The 20,411-nt window shown below is 41.0% G+C and overlaps 1 protein-coding gene across 9 annotated transcripts in view; it reads right to left on the reverse strand.

Annotated features, from left to right (window-relative positions):
- The window catches only part of grip1 (glutamate receptor interacting protein 1), a 285,619-nt gene that overhangs the window by 16,980 nt on the left and 248,228 nt on the right, over positions 1-20,411 (reverse strand). For all 9 annotated transcript variants that reach the window (XM_018092250.2, XM_012959909.3, XM_031898920.1 and 6 more), the window contains 4 exons: positions 7,525-7,711; positions 3,221-3,366; positions 3,031-3,111; positions 1,138-1,207 (listed from right to left, as the gene is read on the reverse strand). In XM_018092250.2, the coding sequence (XP_017947739.1) occupies positions 1,138-1,207; positions 3,031-3,111; positions 3,221-3,366; positions 7,525-7,711 (484 nt within the window). The remainder of the gene's footprint in view (positions 1-1,137; positions 1,208-3,030; positions 3,112-3,220; positions 3,367-7,524; positions 7,712-20,411) is intronic.

The following is a 20,411-nucleotide window of genomic DNA, read 5'->3' on the forward strand; positions in this document are numbered from 1 at the left end:
AGGCATGTATGACCTATCACTTATGGGTTAATTAATATCCTCTCACCACACAGATTCATTCAGGCCTACCTGACTGGCTGTGATCCAATGAGATCCAAGCTTCTGTCAAATATTTTGCCTGATAACTAGTGATGGGCGAAATAATTCGGCAGGCATGAAATTTCTGCGTTTCACCATTGGCGGATTATTTTGCAAAACGTGCGACAAAATTCGCCACCGAAAAATTATCCACCCTGATGTTCACTGTACAGTGAATGGAGTAATTTGTTGCTTCTATTGTGATATATGCAAGGTATATGTTTAAGAATCAACTACATATTGTATAAATACGAAAAATGTTACCATGTGCAAACATCAATATTCTGTATAATGTAGGCTATATGTACTATGATATATGTATAGTTAAGGATTTGTAAAAGGACTAAGAAAGCACTAACCCATGTTAACCTGTCTCGGGAGGGCTGTCATACATTCCTTACTTCACCAATACCAACAAAACTTGATGGTCATTGGGTTTCCACTCAGCTTCGGACTGGGCCACCAGGGTACTGGAAAAGAAACCCGGTGGGCCCCTGCAGCCCAGATCCGATCCCCCCCAGGGCGCTCCTGCGATCCACTGTCTCCCTCCCCATATGCACCGCAGGTAAGTTTCTTTTAGGAGCGCTCTGGGGAGGGGATCGGAGGTTGTTGGGGGGCCTCTGCAGGGGGACCCTGTTTCCACTTGTCAAAATAGCTTGTCCAAAGTTCAATTTCCGGGTTTTTTTACCCATAATGCAGCATTTTCCCATAATTACAGTGTCATTGCACTTCCATATAGTTGGCCGTGCTGCCTTCCTCCTCCCTCCTTTTGAGCACATTTGGGCTTGCTGATGCTGGCTGTTGTGTGAGCCCAGGAGCTACCACCTCTGAATCCGAAATGTTTGTTCCCATAATTCCAGGGTCACTGCAGTTGACAGGGGGAGCTGCACCTGATGCATTCATGTCCAATTTGAAGTGCAAGCTTTGCACACTCTAGTGTGGTAAGTAAATGACCCCATCAAATCAAACCAAAGAAGTCTAACCTGTTCCGGTCAATAGGGTTAGATGTTTTTGGAGTTTACAGTTGGAATTTACCAGATACCATTACAAGACACTTACCGGTGCGCAACGCTCCCTTTCTTAATATCAGAAATAACCAAAGGATCACCGGTCTTCCGAGTGGAAGGAGCTGAAAAGCACAAACACAGTTTTTCCCCCATCATTGTGTAACTAAAATCTAAATGATCAATCATACAGACTTCATTCATATTTTTAACCTTAAAGGACAATGTAAACCCCACACACAAAAATGTAATCAGTGAACAGCCTCTTTGAAATCTTTCAATACCTGCCACTCTGGTTGTTCAGAGGTTAATAGTAAGCCTGCAACATCTCCTTAATCACTTAGATTTCCTTCTCCTCCTGTTACCCACTCGCCCCCCCCTCAGGAATATGCTTTGATTTCTGGCTTGTGGGCATGCTCAGTTGCTCTATGTTTAGATTACTAGACACGCCCCCAGTCTAGCAGCCAGTGAAGAGATGGCATTGCTGGTTCCCATAGAAACTCAGCTCTAGCTGTCTGCTTCAATTTTTTTCTCCTAACCTCCTCTCCTGGGCTCAGTTCAAACAAAGCAAAACTTTTATCAGACAGTTCTGCCTGTATGAGCCTGTATTCTTGATGAAATGTATGCTGAATAAGGGTCTGTGTATGTGTATGCTGTTTGCAGATTTAAACATATCTGATTATGTATAAGAGCAAGTAAAAGCTGCTATTTGCTTTAGGAAAATGTGATGGTGCTGGCAAGTGGAGGGGATATATGCAGTACAAATAATGCCATTTGGGTGGGGGAGACATGCCCAACTGATATACATTGTAGGCAAATGTAGGCTTTACGTGTCCTTTAAAATAAGTGAGGTAATGCCAGACAACCAGGGATGCACTAAAAAAACAAAATAAATCAAATCCATACTGTAGAATGGACAAAATGATTTTGCTTCACTGAAAAATTCACGAAACAGCAACCATTCACGAAATGCATTGAAGTCAATGGGTGTTTTCCACTGCAACGTTTTCCATACTGCTCAAAATGTTTTTGCAGCCTTTTAGGCCTCTGCTCCAACTAAAGTGCGTCATGCAGCTGTTGAGGTGTGCTGGGAATTCAAGATGAACAGCAGCAGGAAACTAAAAATTGAATATCTGATGTAAAAAATTAGTGATGAGTGAAATACACCCATAGACTCCAATGGGTGCAAAAAAAGTTGCTCAGTATGTAAAAAGGCACAGTAGAAAATACCTATTGAATTCAATGTGTTTTGTGAATTTTTGCTGTTTCGCAAATTTTGCAGTGAAGCGAAAGAATCGCTCATCACTAATAAAAACCTACTACTAGGTAGTAGGTAGTAACAAACTTGTAGGAAAATTCAATAAATACTATAAATACCGTAAGTAAATCATCTTATACTACTGATGCTGAAAAATGCCATGCTTTTGCACAAGGGGTTAATTAGCCCATTCTGTGTCTGACATTGGGAACATCTGCTCTGTGGCAGAAAAATAATCCTCCTTCACAGCTCTCTGATCTATATCTATTTCCAGAAGCTGACCAAGTCAGTATTACTAAATTATTAATTGGACAGGTATATTAGGTTCAGAGAAGATTTATTCTGGCTTTTTTTGACCTTTTCGTAAGAAACCAGTCGAGGCATCTTTCACTCTTTTAAGGTCATCGTAGCAACAAAGACAAGAAACCATGATTGTCAGGTGAGCTACAGCTTGCATGCACCCAATGATTTTTCACAGAATCAAAAAGAATAAAAAAAAAATAGGTTAATTCCTTACTGATGTATATATGGTAATTTGCTCATGGATGACCAGATATTTGTTTTGTGCAGCCCTCTCTATTCTTTTAATTGCGCCATTTGCTACATACTGTTTGGCCTTTATTTTACCATCTTTATTGTGTAGTGTGTCCCGCCTTCCCAATTTCCCCTGTACCTAACACTAATACGTACAACTTATTGTGATGCCAAGTTCCACGTTGTGTTTCTTTGGTAGTTTCACATGGAATGTCCCACTGCTGGGTATCACAGACTCTGCAAAGGAATAGAGGCCATTAAGAACACGAGCTTACACTAGGAGATCTAACAGCCTCAACTGGAAAACAGTAAAAGTAAATTGTTACGCCAGATGCTGAAAACTTACCTGCAACATCAAACTCTATTTCCAGTGTAACTTTCCCCGCAATTGTTGAATCTCTTAAAAGCTGATTGGCTTCTTCAAATGTGCTGTCCTCTGTCTGCACCCCATTTATTGCAATCACCCTGTCTCCTACTTGGAGTATTCCACACCTGGAAAAGTTCAACAGGAACTCAAACTTGAAAATTTAAACATAAATGAACTGCAGACTGAAGGTCAAAGGGAACGATTAACTGGTACCTGTATACTGTATGTGCAATACATTTCACCACAGTATTTATCTGTGATGGTACGTACCCACTAACATGGAGACATATACTAAACACAATGCTCATGACTTGTTTTTTATGTGCTTAGTTTTCATTTCTTCAATCCTGTCCACAGAACCACAGAAGATGAACAGAACCAATTACTCATAGCAATGCTGTGTGGTAAAAGTCACATTAATTAAAGCATGTGGGCAGAAAATGAAGAATATATGAGAATCCTATAGAGAAGTGTGGGCACTGAAGGCTGCATTTGCCCCCTACCTTCTCTGCACAGCCAAGCAATATGATTATATTATCTGTTTTTTTTTTTATCAAATATATAGGAACAGAGTACTGACATATAATAAAAATGTAATATAATGATATTTGTCACTGGATATGATTGAATGTTTTCTCTTTATGAGAAGAAAAGCAACCAAAACTATTTATTTGGTTATTACTGATTTCTGGGAAGCCGTAATATGTGCTTGATAAATACTCTGTTGTGACTGGGCACAATAGCATGGTTATAGGCTAAGTTGTTCCAGTCAGTTAGAGCCCGCCATCAGGGCTGCTTGCTCATGAAAAGTTGGAACTGGACAACAGGGAGGGGAAAGAGCAGTTTTAAAGAAAAATATCAAGTACAGGTATGGGACCCGTTATCCAGAATGCTTGGGACCTGGGGTTTTCCGGATAAGGGGTCTTTACGTAATTCGGATCTCCTACCTTAAGTCTGCTAATAAAATGATTTAAACAGTAATTAAACCCAATAGGATTGTTTTGACTCCAATAAGGATATATCTTAGTTGTAATCAAGTACAAGGTACTGTTTTATTATTAGAGAGAAAAAGGAAATCATTTTTAAAAATGTGAATTGTTTTATTAAAATGGAGTCTAAGGGAGATGGGCTTTCCATAATTCGGAACTTTCTGGATGAGTTTCCCGTTAAGGGGTCCGATACCTGTACATATATAATTTTTTAAGGCTGGGTATAAGCAAATGCAGGTCTTTCCATGAAAGCTTTCAGTATTACTAAAGCAAAGCATTCCATGAGAGCCATTTCTATCTCTGTCATTTTCAGTCCTCTAGTGTTGAGAGAACCTTGCTCGTGTTCTGGGCTGGTTAGATATTTCAACTCCTGTTCTTCTGGGTACCCCTGATTATACATGGTATTTCTTCCTGATACTGCTAACAAGTATGCCATTAGAGGGATACTCAACTCAGAAGCCTTGTGCCCGATGCCAGGCACCAAGGTGACCAATAGTCTAATAATTGGGGCCCCTGAGGGAAAGAGCCTGGCTACCTTAGTAGTATGGGGACCCATGGTTATGGATAACAGCCCTAACTGGTAACATAATTTATACTGTTTTAACATTTGCGGTTATGAGAATGAGAATGTTGGAACATAAACACATGCATGATACATGTTATCATTTGTACAGTAACCCTCAGAAACCAAACAGCAGTCTGCTATAGGTAGTGCAATTTAGTTAAAATAATGAACACAAATATTATATGGGATGTTACCAAACTATAGGCCAACACAATATAAACAATATAAATAATATGTTAGATAGATGGGAAAGGAATCATACAGTTGATTTTCCCTAATAATTTGGAAGAAGCAGCAAGCAGATGATATATATACATTTATGTGTGCGTGTATGGAAACAAACATTTCGCATGTCGAGTTCTTTTCTCACACTGCAGGGCCAAGCACAGTGTGCCTCAGTAATGCACTGGTAAGTAACAGTATTGTATATTTATCTGTGTGGGATGCATTCAAATGTAAAACTGGTAGCCTGCAGGTTTTGTATCTCCTTCCTCAAACACCTATTTATTATTTCCTTTTTTAAATATCATTTTGTGTAACACTGCTGTGCAGCATTGTTACAATCAGTTCCTGCAGCAGGGCACCCTCGGTCTGATTACAAAAACATGCCGCAATTACAAAAGGCCCGAGAAATGTCCCAAAGAATTGATTAATAATTCAAAACTACCGTTTGGTCAGGATATGATGGGAGCACACAGAGTGCTGACTGATGAAGCTTTCCCTGTGGCGCAGGAGAAAATGCTAAAGTTCTCCATGTGCCAGTCCTTTTCAATGCCTGCTCTCTACTGTAATTAATATAGCCTCCGGGCTCCCCAACAGAAAGCCAGCATGATAAAGCCACTAGAGCTTGTTAATCTTCTCATGCCAGATTAAGAACATGATATTTTATTGTCAGGGCAAAAATTTCATTACATGCTGCATGCAGAGCAAAGGATCCTGCATAATTTATTAATACCAAAAAAGGCACACCTTTAAAAACAAATCTCATACTCAGGGATGAGTTTAGTCAGTGAGAGAGAGTTTACTTTAATAGACTACAGATATGGAGAACAATATGAAACACATGTATATCCTAACAATAATCAGCCTGGCAATTTTAGACCCAAAGGCACAGAGACTGCTCATTTCAGTTACGTATTTATCAGCAGGTGGGAAAGCTGGGTACACTGAGCTGCATTGTGGAACCTGCATATGATGTGAATTTTAGATAGTACTTCTTTATATGGACTATGCAGAAAAAATCTAAATATTCATTCTATGTATGGTAAAATACACACAATCAATTAACCAGAAAGATTTTTTTTGGATAAGGTCTGCATAATATAGAACATAATACAGAACATATATATACGGTTAGTGCAATTTATATACGGAAGGCAGTGTGCAAAGTGCAAAAAAAAATCTTTTTGCAATGCGTCCCTGTACTTATCCATTAAGGCTGCACAGCATGCTGTATGTTTCAGCTGGCACGAGGTGGAGAGGGCCTCAGGAAGAAGTGTTCTTTGAATGAGCACTAAGGGACACGTTCATATTATACAGAAACATTCAAATTCATCAAAAATAAAATTGTTGTTATTATTTTTAAAATAGGACACTATGGGAAATGGCATTTCTTTATTCCAGGGCTTTGGGTAGCTCCCAGTGGTTCTAATTTAAATTGGACAGTCTTGCTTTGCAGACTTCAAAATGTTCCAGTGCTTGTCAGTGGACGGGATTTTGGGGTGGATCCGGGCTTGTCTGTATATAACTGGCTGGTGGTGGGGATTGATAAGGGTGTATTGTAAATAATTCCACAATTACATTTTCAAATGTTGGAATGTATGGCTTTTTGTCTGCATAGGGAATTTTAGATAATAAATTTCCTCAAACTTTGTGGTTGCTGCATCCAGTGCTTATGTGTGTATGAAGATCTAAACCAGTGCTTACAATTCAAATCCAAATATCTACTCTGTGTGCCCACACACAAGCCCTTAATCTCAGACTGTTTAAGCATACATGTACCCACAATGGCTGCCATCGACTGATGCTTTATATTGGGCCTGTGTGGGGCTGATTGGTATTTGGGTACGTAAAATTCAACCTGTTGTATTGATTTCACTCTGTTGGTCATATTTTGAAAGGCAAGAAAATACAGAATGAATATAATGTATTTATGTTATCAATGATATGCTATACATTAATTGCAAGAAAGATCAGACCTCCTGGTGGGCCTAGTTTTCAGCAGGGCCTCTGACATAACCAGTGAGTTGACATAAATTCCCAACCAGCACCAAGGCTCCCTTACACTGTACCTCCTGTCCATGGCCACTATCAAAAATCTAATTAGCACTCTAGGACCTCATACGAGTAGGGCATTAGGGGGCCCACATCATCACGGAATGGACAGTTATAACTAATGTGTTATGGCCAAAGATATTATGAAATCGTTTGTGGTTCTATCCCCAGTCACACTGCTATTGATGTTCTGCCCTTAAAGGTTGCTAGGCAAGCAAAATGGGAGAAACTGAACAGTAAAAATAAAAATAGGGGTCAAAAGGTGGGAAAAGGGAAAGGGAGAGAAAATACAAGATGATAGATGAGGGGAGTAGGTATGTGGAACCCTAGCTTTCACCTATGAAAATACATTATTTTAGTCCATAGTGTTAAAAATGCACAACCTATGCTGATCTATTTATAGCAATCAGGTGTTACACAGAAGTCAGAAATAAAAGAGATCAAATTGCACTCACCTTTCAGCTGGGCTGTCGGCATCAATATAGGAGATCAGTGGAGGAGAAGACAATGTCTCGGTGGCAAACACACTGCCCTGGAGCTGTATCCCAAACCCAAGAACAGGATCTGCAGTCAGCACAACTTCTGTGCTCTCTGTGTGTACAACTTGACCTGCCAAGCCAACGGTACTGGATGCCAAAGACACTACAAGGACAAGTAAGAAGAAATACTAGGAATAATATAATCAGACCAAAAGTGATTAGGCATGTGTAAGATAAGTAACAAAGAAAAGGAAGAAATTGATCATCTCTGGCACTATAAACAAGATTAATTTGTTATCAGAAACTTTTAAAGGACATGTCAACCCAAAAAATAAAGATAAATAAATAAAGATAACATAATTCTAAGCAACTTTCCAATATGAATTTATTACAAAGTTTTATTGCTTTAAATGCAGCATTTGCTCAACTCCTGGTTATTACTTTTTAAACAATGTTGCAAAGGTCAGTCTCCTCCAGCAATTCAGGTCTGTTAATCAGCTGGCTTGTGTTACATTGTCTCAAGAGTAAGAACCACTAGGGCAGAGAATAAAAAAGGACAAACAAACAGTGGTTTTAATAGAAATTATATATACAAAAAACTTTTTTTGCAAAGATGTAATGAATTTATATTGCAAAGTTGCTTGAATTTGCTTTCTTTTATTAGGCAACCTTCTGAAGCATATATTGAGACTGGTTTGGTATTCTAACCCTAACCCAAACCTGCATCAGAAAATCCTAACTGCAACCTGTAGAATACCCCTACTTTGGCTCCGTGCTTTTACACAGGTCTGATTATCATGTAACAGTAAATCTTGCCTTTGTGTGTAGACAGGAAAGTAGATTTACATAGCTAACAACATACATGGCTAAACTCATCATTTTTCTTCCAACATACTGGTATAGGGATGAGTTCACACTCATTAATCTATTTCTAAACAGTGATAAGAATGAACATATGTAAAAAGGTTCCACAACCCTTCCAAACTGACACAGAATAGAGAGGAAAAAAAAATCAACAACTCTAAAGAAGCAACATAAAGGACATAAGAGGACTTCTCATCATTAGTGACTCAGATATAAGCACAAAGAGGTAAAGGCAACAAGGATCCATAGGTAGAGAGGGACAGCATGAAACCATTTATGTTCCTACAGGCCTCTCAGAATTGAACTTTAGTTCATTCGTTCATCCATCCTAAACTCAAACACTGCTATAAAGCCGTAATGCTCTGCGTACAGATATAAAACTTTCAATAGACTGCATCTCTACTGGGAATTCACTGCGAATGACCCTGTGGTGTGGAAGCTGAATGAGACTGGGGTAATATTTCTTTTTCCCATCTTCAACACAAAGTAAATCTAATTTAGTATGAAAAGAAAAAAAGAAGGGTTTACAGATAAGCCACATAAGTATATTCTCATGTTTATCAAGGTAAACTATACACGACAATATGGGGCTGATTTATCAGAATTTGGATTTGTGTGATTTTACAGGTTTTTTCTACCTCGAAAAATATAATAAAAAAAGCATGCACGAATAAAAATGCATAAAGAATAAAAAAAAACTCAAAATACTCATTTTCGCAAGAATTTTCATGCTATTACAGTAAAAAAAAAAAAACCTCTAAAAACTGAAATCAAATAAAGATTGTACAATTAATTTTTACCTTCAACACGACCTCGCCAGCTTTTAGATGACAAAGTTTTGTATACAACTTTTTCGTGGCATTTACACTTACTATTCCCTAATGTATGAGGCTAGTGAAGTCCTTCTTACATAATGCTAATATATTAGTGGTAATGGAAGCAAAAACTAATACTAAAAATGGACTTTTCCATTAAGATAAGGTTGATAACGCTTATCGCATGTTTTTTTTGCGTTAAAAATCATGCAATAAATAAGTACCAATTCATCAAAGTAATTTTGCATGCGTTAAGACACATATCGCATGCACAATAAAACGCAAAGCATTATTTCTATCGCATTGCGTTAATTATCGAATAGAAATAGTATTAACGCATGATTCACAAACACATATGAAGCGTTAAACGCGCAAAATATAGTTTTAATCTGTGCAAATATTAACACCTACTTGGGGTAGGCGGTACTTAAAGAACATTGCGGTTTGTGAGCTTTTGGCAACACAACATGGAGTTTTCAGTCGGATTTTTTAAAGTATGTGTTGGCCCTAGAGTGATGCATCCTCCAGTTTTCACAGAAATGGTCATTTTCTGAACAGTAGTTTTCAGAAAGTAATGGTTACGTGCGTAGTATTGTGTGCTAATATCGCACGCGGCGGAAAATAATGCAAGAAAATAGCTTATCACAAGATACATAATGCAAAGAACATCGCTTCTTAATTATTACACGTGTCCTTTTAGTGAATCGAGCGTTAAGTCGCAAAAAATAAGAAGAGATAACATTTTCAATGTATGCTATAAATAGCGCTCGTTTTATCGACCTTTAGTGAATCGGCCCCCTTGTGTGTTAAACATAATTCTGAAACATAATCACTGAAGTAAAGCACAGAGTTTTGTGCTAACACATAAAAGTCTATTTATTGGTTTGCATATGCACAGACCTATTAAACTGGATAGCAGCAATGGTTCAGATGGGCTTGATGTACTCGCCTTGCTATTTACCAAAAATACTTTGCAGTGCAAGTCTGTAGGAGGGATATTGAGGGTCACAGAGAACAATGTAGGTTAGGGGACAATGGATTGGAAGTGTTTAAATAAATTAAAGAATAATTAAAGAATGTTAATTTGGTATTTAGGGAATGCAGGATACAAGACCTAACCTAACAACCAACTCTTTAGTCTCTTTATGTGGCCACTTATGTCTATTAACTCCATCCCACTCACCCCACCCCCATTTAATTTAGTGTGAATGACAATGGACATCCTATAGAGGTATGGCATTTATAATTCATAATGTTTTTGGGGTCATTCCATAATGTAGAGCCCTGTGCTTTAAGTCGATTACAAAAACATTTAAACATAAAAAAACAATATTTTGATATGGATTTATACTAATTTAGTTCAAGGTACTGTTTTGATACTAATCAGTTAAAATAAATCTGTTTAACAAGGACACTAAGGAAAAAGGCATTGCTTCATTTTGAGCTTTTCTGGATAATGGGCTTCTGGAAATTTCATTCCATAACTGTCCATAACTGTATTAGCAAGAGTAAAGATTTTGAGGGTCACAGGCTGTGCACCTCAAAGCCTTGCAAATTAGCCCCTTGAAAAATCAGGAAAAGAAAAAAATGGCAATGACTAGCAAAGAGGTAAAATAATCTAGTATTTCTTTGTTTTTCTTTTTATCTATGTCAGCCTTTCCAAAATGTAATGTATCTTTAAAAAGATGTGCAGTCTCCTCACTGCCCCTGCTGTAGCATGAAGTCTATACACTATATAGAATATATAATATTATCTGTACATATCTCACTAATAACTAAATGTGTGAATAGCTGGCTGCACCCTGCACCTTTTCTACAAACACAACGGCAGTGTGCAAAGTACAGAGAACTGCAACTTCCTAGGAACACAGCACTTAGGGTGGGCAGGCAGTGGCACATAGGCAGAGGTAGTAAGCCCAGAATTTAACATAAACACAAAGTCTAAAGGAATGGCTTCCAGTGTGTCTTCAATTTGACAACATGTAGATCTTTACGACATATCACATAAATAATGTAGCTCTAGCACAGACTATTAAAGTCACTATAAAATATTAAGACTTGCGCCACACTGTTTTTTGAGTTATGTTATAAAGACTTACGTGCTACTCAATTAGATATAAAATATTATGATTTGATCTACATTTTTCTTGTGTGTTAAGTTATAAAGACCGACACTGCTCAAATGGCTAAAATATATGATAATGAGATCTGCAGTGTTCTTTATATGCTCCATGTGAAATAGACCTACAGGCTGCTCAAGAGGCTATAAAATATTATTGAGCTCATTTTATTTTGCATCCATTTATTTTGAAGTGTAGAGTGTATTCTTTGCTTCATTTAGCATTGCATGCCATCTACACTTGGCACAAACATGAGCATGGGTCATTAAATAAATGTCTTTGTACATGTGCAGTATACATTTGTACCATGCTGTTAAGAACATTTGAAAAAACAAATATATCTTTGTAACAGAGAGCAAACCTAATTTCCTTTATAGTCTTTTCAAACCTGGTGTCACATATTTTTAAATAAGCAGCTTTACTCATTTCTATGGACAGCACACTTATGTTGTAGTTTATTTAACCCCAAATGCTCCCAAAACAGACATGATGCATGGGCTCCTTCTCCACCATCATGTCACATCCATGCCCTGATCACACCCATGATGCCCCTGTAGCTTAGGGAAGCAGCTGATTCACAATCCTGCTCTGCATTTTCCATTGGCAAATATACCTTGGGGCCAAATGACTAACACAAGATCAATAACCAACCAAAACCATTTGCTATTATAATTTTAATTGTACCAGACTGATGAAATGTAATCATTGTATAGCTGCTAGTTGCAAATGTGCTAGTACAAATGAATCAAATGAGAAAACAACCAATACATCAGTTTTTAAGCATTTATCTGTTGTTGACTATAGCACCACATTGTCACGGTCGGCACCCAATACCAGAGCTAGTGCCAAGCACCCTGGTCTCAGCTCGTGCTTCACCAGTAGCGTGACCGCCTTTGGCTTCGGGAGGAGCCCTCAGCTACTCGGATGCCACCTGGACTTATACGAGAGGTGCAAAGCAGGAGTTCTGGCTAGCAATGGGGCACGACTGTAGAAAGTCAGTTAGGCCGAAGATCACGGTACAAATAGGGTTAAACAAGGTCGTCGTCAGGCAGGCAAGGTCGGGGCGGGCAGCAATCAAGGATAGTCAGACAGGCAAGGGTCAAACCGGGTAATCAATACAGCAGGATGAGACGAAATCGTAGTCAAAGTACAAGCCGAGGTCAGATATGGATAATCAGAATAGTCAGGAGCAAGCCGGGTCAAAACAAGTAAACACAACAGGAACAAGGCTCAGGAAGGCACCAGAATAAAATTCTATCACGGGCAATGAATCTAATACAAATGGCCCTTTAAATATTTTGAATTTCGCGCCTTTGCGCGCTGACGTCATGACGTCAGCGCGCATGCGCCTTTAAGATGCGGAAGTGCGCGCGCGCGCGCACCTAGGAGAGAGCCGGCACAGGGAGCAGACGGCGCGGCGGGCGTCCCCGCCGATGGCAGCGCGGCGGGCGTCCCCGCCGTGCCGGTAAGGCACTTTTCCTTACATTACCCCCCTCTCTAGGGGGGGCCACTGGACCCCCAGGCTTCTCAGGAAACCTTAAATGGAATTGCTTCCTAAGGCGGTCAGCCTTGATGTCATCAACTGAGACCCAGGAGTTCTCCTCAGGGCCAAAGCCTTTCCACCTGGTAAGATATTGTAACTTACCTCTCACCAGGCGGGAGTCAAGGAACTCCTGGATCTCATATTCAGGCTGACCTTCAATCAGCACCGGGGGAGGAACGGACAAATGACGAGTGTTAGCAGCAGGTTTAAGGAGAGAAACATGAAAAGTATTAGCAATCTTGAAATTAGGAGGTAACTGCAGACGGACAGAAGATGGGTTAACTATTGCAATGATGAGATATGGACCAATAAACCTGGGCCCCAGTTTGGGAGAGGGAACCTTTAACTTAATATTCTTGGTTGATAACCACACTAAATCCCCCACCTTGTACTGGGGAGCATCCCTACGGGATTTGTCAGCAGCTTTTTTCTGGGCTAGGGAAGCTGCAGATAGTGACTCATGAACTAGCGACCAGATTTCGGAAAACCTTAAGACAGAGGAATTGGCAGAAGGTACGGGGGAATTAGAGCCAGAAAAAGAAAATGCTTTGGGGTGTAACCCATAAACGACAAAGAAAGGAGACCTCCCTGAGGAGGAATGGGTAGCATTATTGTATGCAAATTCTGCCCAGGGAAGTAGTTCAGACCATGTGGACTGGTTATCGGACACATAGCACCTGAGATACTGCTCAAGGGACTGGTTCACCCTTTCGGTTTGACCGTTAGTTTGGGGGTGGTAGGCAGAGGAAAAGGATAATTCCGTCCCAACTAAAGAACAGAAAGCACGCCAAAATCTTGACACAAACAGAACTCCCCTGTCAGAAACAATATTCACTGGAAACCCATGAAACTTAAAAATATGAGTAATGAATAAATCAGCCAGGGTTTTAGCAGAAGGGAGGTGTGGGAGAGGAATAAAATGAGCCATTTTACTAAATCTATCGACCACCACCCAAATTACTGTTTTACCCTGAGAAGGGGGTAACTCCACAATAAAATCCATAGAGATGTGGGACCAAGGCTTCATTGGAATGGGTAAGGGATTTAACAGACCCTGGGGCTGCTGATGAGATGATTTAGACCTCTGACAAATTGGACAGGAATTGACGAAAGTTTTAGCATCCTGCTTGAAGGATGGCCACCAAATATGGCGGGACAACAAAGAAATGGTTTTTGCAACTCCTGGATGACCTGCCATTTTAGAATCATGAACCTCTCTTAATACTTGTTCCCTAAACTCCTCAGGGACAAACCATTTACCAGATGGGGTTTCAATAGGAGCAGAAGATTGTAACGGGGACAATAAGAAAGAGAGGTCAGATTCCAAAGTTGCAATAATTAGCTCCCTGGGAATGATGGGAGTACACTCACTAGAGTCGGAGGAAACAGAATTGAAACTCCTAGAGAGTGCATCTGCCTTAGTATTCTTTGACCCGGGCTTAAAAGTTAAAGAAAAATTGAACCTTGAAAAGAATAAAGCCCACCTGGCTTGCCTTGGGTTCAGGCGCTTAGCGGATTCAATATAAAGTAAATTTTTATGGTCGGTATAGACCGTAACTAGATGTTTAGCCCCCTCTGGGAGATGACGCCATTCCTCGAAGGCCAATTTCACGGCCAACAGTTCCCTGTTCCCTATGTCGTAATTGACCTCTGCAGGTGAAAACTTTCTAGAGAAAAAGGCACAGGGATGCATCTTATTTGTTATCGGGTGTCTTTGGGAAAGGACTGCCCCAGCTCCTACCTCAGAGGCATCTACCTCTACAAAGAAAGGGAGAGCGGAATCGGGAGATCTAAGGATAGGGGCAGAACTAAACTCTTTTTTGAGGGTTTCAAATGCTTGTACAGCCTCAGGAGGCCATATACTGGGATCAGCGCCCTTCTTGGTTAGATTCGTGATGGGAGCTACAATTAGAGAAAAATTCTTAATGAATTGACGATAATAATTGGCAAAACCAAGAAAACTTTGTATTGCGCGTAACGAAAAGGGTTGGGCCCAATCTAGGACAGCTCTCACTTTGCCTGGATCCATCTCTAGACCCTTGCCGGAAATAATAAAACCCAAAAACTGGACAGTAGAGACTTCAAAGGTACATTTCTCTAGTTTTGCATACAGGTTGTTCTCCCTTAGTCTTTTTAAGACCTCACACACATGTTTACGATGTTCATTTAGATTAGAAGAGAAAATAAGAATATCGTCAAGGTAGACCACTACGAATACCCCCAGCAGGTCACGAAAGATGTCGTTGACAAATTCTTGAAAAACTGCGGGGGCGTTACAGAGCCCAAAGGGCATTACTAAATACTCGTAGTGGCCGTCCCTGGTGTTAAAAGCAGTTTTCCACTCATCCCCCTCTCTAATACGGATGAGATTGTATGCGCCTCTAAGATCAAGCTTGGTATAGATCTTGGCAGCTTTAACCTGATCAAATAACTCAGAAATTAGAGGAAGAGGGTAGCGATTTTTAATAGTGACTTTGTTTAAACCCCTGTAATCTATACAAGGACGGAGACCTCCATCCTTCTTACCCACAAAGAAAAACCCAGCCCCTGCAGGAGAATTAGAAGGCCGGATAAAACCTCTTTCGAGGTTTTCCTGGATATATTCCTTCATGGACTGGGACTCAGGTAGGGAAAGAGGGTATGTACGACCACGAGGGGGAGAGGAACCTGGAACCAGATCAATGGGACAGTCATACTGTCTGTGTGGGGGTAAGGTTTCGGCCGCCTTTTTGGAAAAGACATCGGCATAAGCCGAATAGGCTGCAGGTAACCCCTCAAGTGAGGTGGCTGCTATAGTTGAGGGAATACAAATACCCCTACAACAAGAACCCCATTGAGACACCTCCCCAGTAACCCAATTAATCTGGGGGTTATGAACCTGGAGCCAGGGTAAACCCAAAATGAGTGGGGAAGAGGCACCTTCAATAAGAAAAAGGACTATCTCTTCAACATGGAAATTGTTCACACATAAGGATAAAGATACAGTTTTCTTATCTACTACACCAGACCCTAAAGGTCTTTTGTCCACCGTAAATAACCTCATGGGAACACTTAGAGGGACCACAGGAATGCCATGTTTAGCAGCAAATGTGGCCTCAATAAAGTTACCCTCTGCCCCAGAGTCCACGAAAGCAGACAAGTTAACAGAGTCCGTAGGCCAGGACAGTTTGACCGGTAGCTGAACCTTGGAGGCAAATTGGGGAGAGGAAACGCCTGCACCCAAATGAAGCTCCCCTTCTTTATTTAGGCTTGGGCGTTTCCCGGCCTCTTGGTGCATTGTTTGAGAAAATGACCCTTGTCCCCACAATATATACATAACCCAAGGGTCCGCCTGCGTGTCTTTTCCTCAGGAGAGAGATGGAATAGGCCTAGTTGCATAGGCTCCTCCTGAGGTGGAGACACCGGGGAAGCCGAAGACTTAACATTGGTCACTAAGTCAGGTTTCCCATAAGTAGCCCCAGAGAAAGCAGTATGACCCCTTTCACTCCTTCTCTCCCTTTGTCTCCTATCGATCTGGATGGCTAGGGACATGAGATCATCCAGACTGGACGACAAGGGGCAATTAACCAGGCTATCTTTAATAGAGTCGGATAGCCCGATACGGAACTGACTGCGCAGGGCCGCATCGTTCCACTCGGTCTCTCCTGCCCACCGGCGGAACTCTGTGCAATACACCTCTGCATCCCGTCTCCCTTGGCGCAGTTTACGAATCGCCGAATCGGCTGATGATGCACGATCCGGGTCATCGTCATCGTAAGTGCCATAGTATCAAAGAATACCTCAAGGGAAGAACGAGCAGGATCGGAAGGAGGCAGTCTAAGGGCCCAAACCTGGGGATCCCCCACTAGAAGGGTCATAACAAATTTTACTTTTTCCACACCAGAAGGGAAAGAATGAGGGAAAAAGCTAAGATATAGTTTACATGCCTCTTTGAAGACGAAAAATTTGGACCTGTCCCCAGAGAATTTCTCAGGAAATGCAATTTTAGGCTCCTGGGGCCTATAGGTGTTACCTCCCATAGCAGATGCCCCCACAGAAGGGGAAAAACTAGGAACAGGCTGCTGCTGCGGAGATTGCGAAGTCTCCAGCTGGCGGGTTAGGTTGTGAAAACCCTGCAGGAGATAATTCTGCTTTTGCTCCTGATCCTCCAAACGCTGTAGCAGGGCAGTAAGAAGCGCTTCAGTAGTAGCAGATGGAGTGGGAGGAGCAGCAGCGGACTCAACGTGATCTTGGTCCTCCATGGCCCGTGATAATGTCACGGTCGGCACCCAATACCAGAGCTAGTGCCAAGCACCCTGGTCTCAGCTCGTGCTTCACCAGTAGCGTGACCGCCTTTGGCTTCGGGAGGAGCCCTCAGCTACTCGGATGCCACCTGGACTTATACGAGAGGTGCAAAGCAGGAGTTCTGGCTAGCAATGGGGCACGACTGTAGAAAGTCAGTTAGGCCGAAGATCACGGTACAAATAGGGTTAAACAAGGTCATCGTCAGGCAGGCAAGGTCGGGGCGGGCAGCAATCAAGGATAGTCAGACAGGCAAGGGTCAAACCGGGTAATCAATACAGCAGGATGAGACGAAATCGTAGTCAAAGTACAAGCCGAGGTCAGATATGGATAATCAGAATAGTCAGGAGCAAGCCGGGTCAAAACAAGTAAACACAACAGGAACAAGGCTCAGGAAGGCACCAGAATAAAATTCTATCACGGGCAATGAATCTAATACAAATGGCCCTTTAAATATTTTGAATTTCGCGCCTTTGCGCGCTGACGTCATGACGTCAGCGCGCATGCGCCTTTAAGATGCGGAAGTGCGCGCGCGCACCTAGGAGAGAGCCGGCACAGGGAGCAGACGGCGCGGCGGGCGTCCCCGCCGTGCCGGTAAGGCACTTTTCCTTACACACATGAGGGGAATCAGTCTGTATACAGGTCACAGTAGCACAAAGATGGGTTGGTGAACATAAGGGTCAGTTTTCTATATTTAGTTTAAAAGAGAGCAATAATACTGTCTAGCCAGTTGAAAAACATAGTTCACACAGCACAGCAGAGACTGCACCCTAAACTAGTTCTTCTGAATGGGGAGCTCTGTTAAATACAACCAACCCCTACTAAATATTAACTAACTGAATCTGTAAAAGGTATTTCCATAGTCAAATAACTGCTAAACATTTCCAAGAACAATATTTTTATTCAAAATACATATTTCTTTAAACAAAGAGAAACCCAACAAGACTAAACTGAACTAATATAGTCTTTGTACCAGCAACATAATTCACTGGCTCCTCACTAGTATTATTTCAGGAAAGCAATCTATAATTGTACATTAGCTGTGTGAATCTGAGGGCTGAACTGTGTCTGTATGGGGTAGGTCATCCATCCCCAAATTATTTCTCTTTCTTTGACTTCATAGGATGTTCTACCTATGTTGCTCCATTCTTTCCTGTAGTTATTACTCAGACTGATCCTCAGTATAGCATGCTTCTGATAATAAAATGCCATGTTATCAGTCTTTACAAACATAACAATAACTTGTTTATTACTAAAGATGGCTGCTTTTCACTCCTTGTCTTATAATATAACCTTTTTCATGTCTTCTAAGTTTTAACCTTCACTATTAAAAGGAAAACAACATGAAGGCTTCATTAGGAACATTCAGATTATATTCATAAATCTGAGGCAAGTGCTGCCTTTACTGACTGTGACCTTTCATAGATGAACAGTTTGGTGTTTTTTTCTTGCAATGAACAAGCATTATTCATCCTTAAATAAAATAAGCCGACACGTGGTATTTAAATCAAAGCCATGAAATCTGCAGAAGAGATACAGTCATGGCCAAAATTGTTGGCACCCCAGCAATTTTTCCAGAAAATCAAGTATTTCTCACAGAAAAGTATTGCAGTAACACATGTTTTGCTATACACATGTCTATTCCCTTTGTGTGTATTAGAACAGAACAAAAAAGGGAGGAAAAAAAGCAAATTGGACATAATGTCACACAGAACTCCAAAAATGGGCTGGACAAAATTATTGGCACCTTTAAGTAAATATTTGGTTGCACACCCTTTGGAAAAAATAACTGAAATCAGTCGCTTCCTATAACCATCAATAAGCTTCTTACACCTCTCACTGGGAATTTTGGACCACTCTTCCTTTACAAACTGTTCCAGGTCTCTCTTATTGGAAAGGCCTTTTCCCAACAGCAATTTTAAGATCTCTCCACAGATGTTCAGTGGGATTTAGATCTGGACTCATTGCTGGCCACTTCAGAACTCCCTGCGCTTTGTTGCCATCCATTTCTGGGTGCTTTTTGACGTATGTTTGGGGTCATTGTCCTGCTGGAAGACCCAAGATCTCAGGCGCAAACCCAGGTTTCTGACTCTGGGCTCTACAGTGCAACCCAAAATCCTTTGGTAATCCTCAGATTTCATGATGCCTTGCACACATTCATGGCACCCAGTGCCAGAGGCAGCAAAACAACCCCAAAACATAATTGAACCTCCACCATTTTTCACTGTAGGTACTGTGTTCTTTTCTTTGTAGGCCTCATTCCGTTTTCAGTAAACAGTAAAATGATGTGCTTTACCAAAAAGCTCTATCTTGGTCTCATCTGTCCACAAGACGTTTTCCCAGAAGGATTGTGGCTTACTCAAGTACATTTTGGCAAACTGTAGTCTTGCTTTTTTATGTCTCTGTGTCAGCAGTGGGGTCCTCCTGGGTCTCCTACATAGTTACATAGGGTTGAAAAAAGACCAGTGTCCATCAAGTTCAACCCATCCAAGTAAACCCAGCACACCTAACCCACACCTACCAATCTATACACTCACATACATAAACTATAAATACTGCCATAGCGTTTCATTTCATTTAAAGGAGACATATCCTATAAAAATTATGAATGTGCCAGTGAATTATACTCCTCTAGATACTGAAGGATTGTGCTTAAAAATGTTGTGTTTCGAACTGATTTTTTGAGAAATTCCACCAAAACCTCACTAGCCCTGCCCATCTGTTCCACTTCCTGCTGGCTGAATTCTCTGGATGAGCTGGGGAGCCAGCGGCCCTCCATAGACTGCACTGTAGGATAGGAACCAATCAGCAGCTAGGCTGACCTGATAGGGATCTGAAGCCTGTCTGTGCTTGTGTGACTGCAGGGCTGTGATTGGCTCTCCCCCTCCTACTGTGCTTCTGGCAGGGACCGTTAGGACACGCCCACTCTTCATTTCACACACCAACAGAGAAGTGATATGATCTATAGGGAGCTCCAATAAAGGGGCCATTGTTACAGATAAGAATAATGTTTAGCCCAAAGGGAAACCAGCACCGTATATTATTCATAATTGCCTACAAAATTAGGGTTTTCCCCATTTATCTAATATGTCTCCTTTAAATGTCGACGGATAGTTGGCGCTGACACTGATGCTCCCTGAGCCTGCAGGACAGCTTGAATTTCTTTGGAACTTGTTTGGGGCTGCTTATCCACCATCCGGACTATACTGCGTTGCAACCTTTCATCAATTTTTCTCTTCC

This window comes from Xenopus tropicalis, chromosome 3 (genome assembly GCF_000004195.4).
Source record: "Xenopus tropicalis strain Nigerian chromosome 3, UCB_Xtro_10.0, whole genome shotgun sequence".
Taxonomy (NCBI): Eukaryota; Metazoa; Chordata; class Amphibia; order Anura; family Pipidae; genus Xenopus; species Xenopus tropicalis.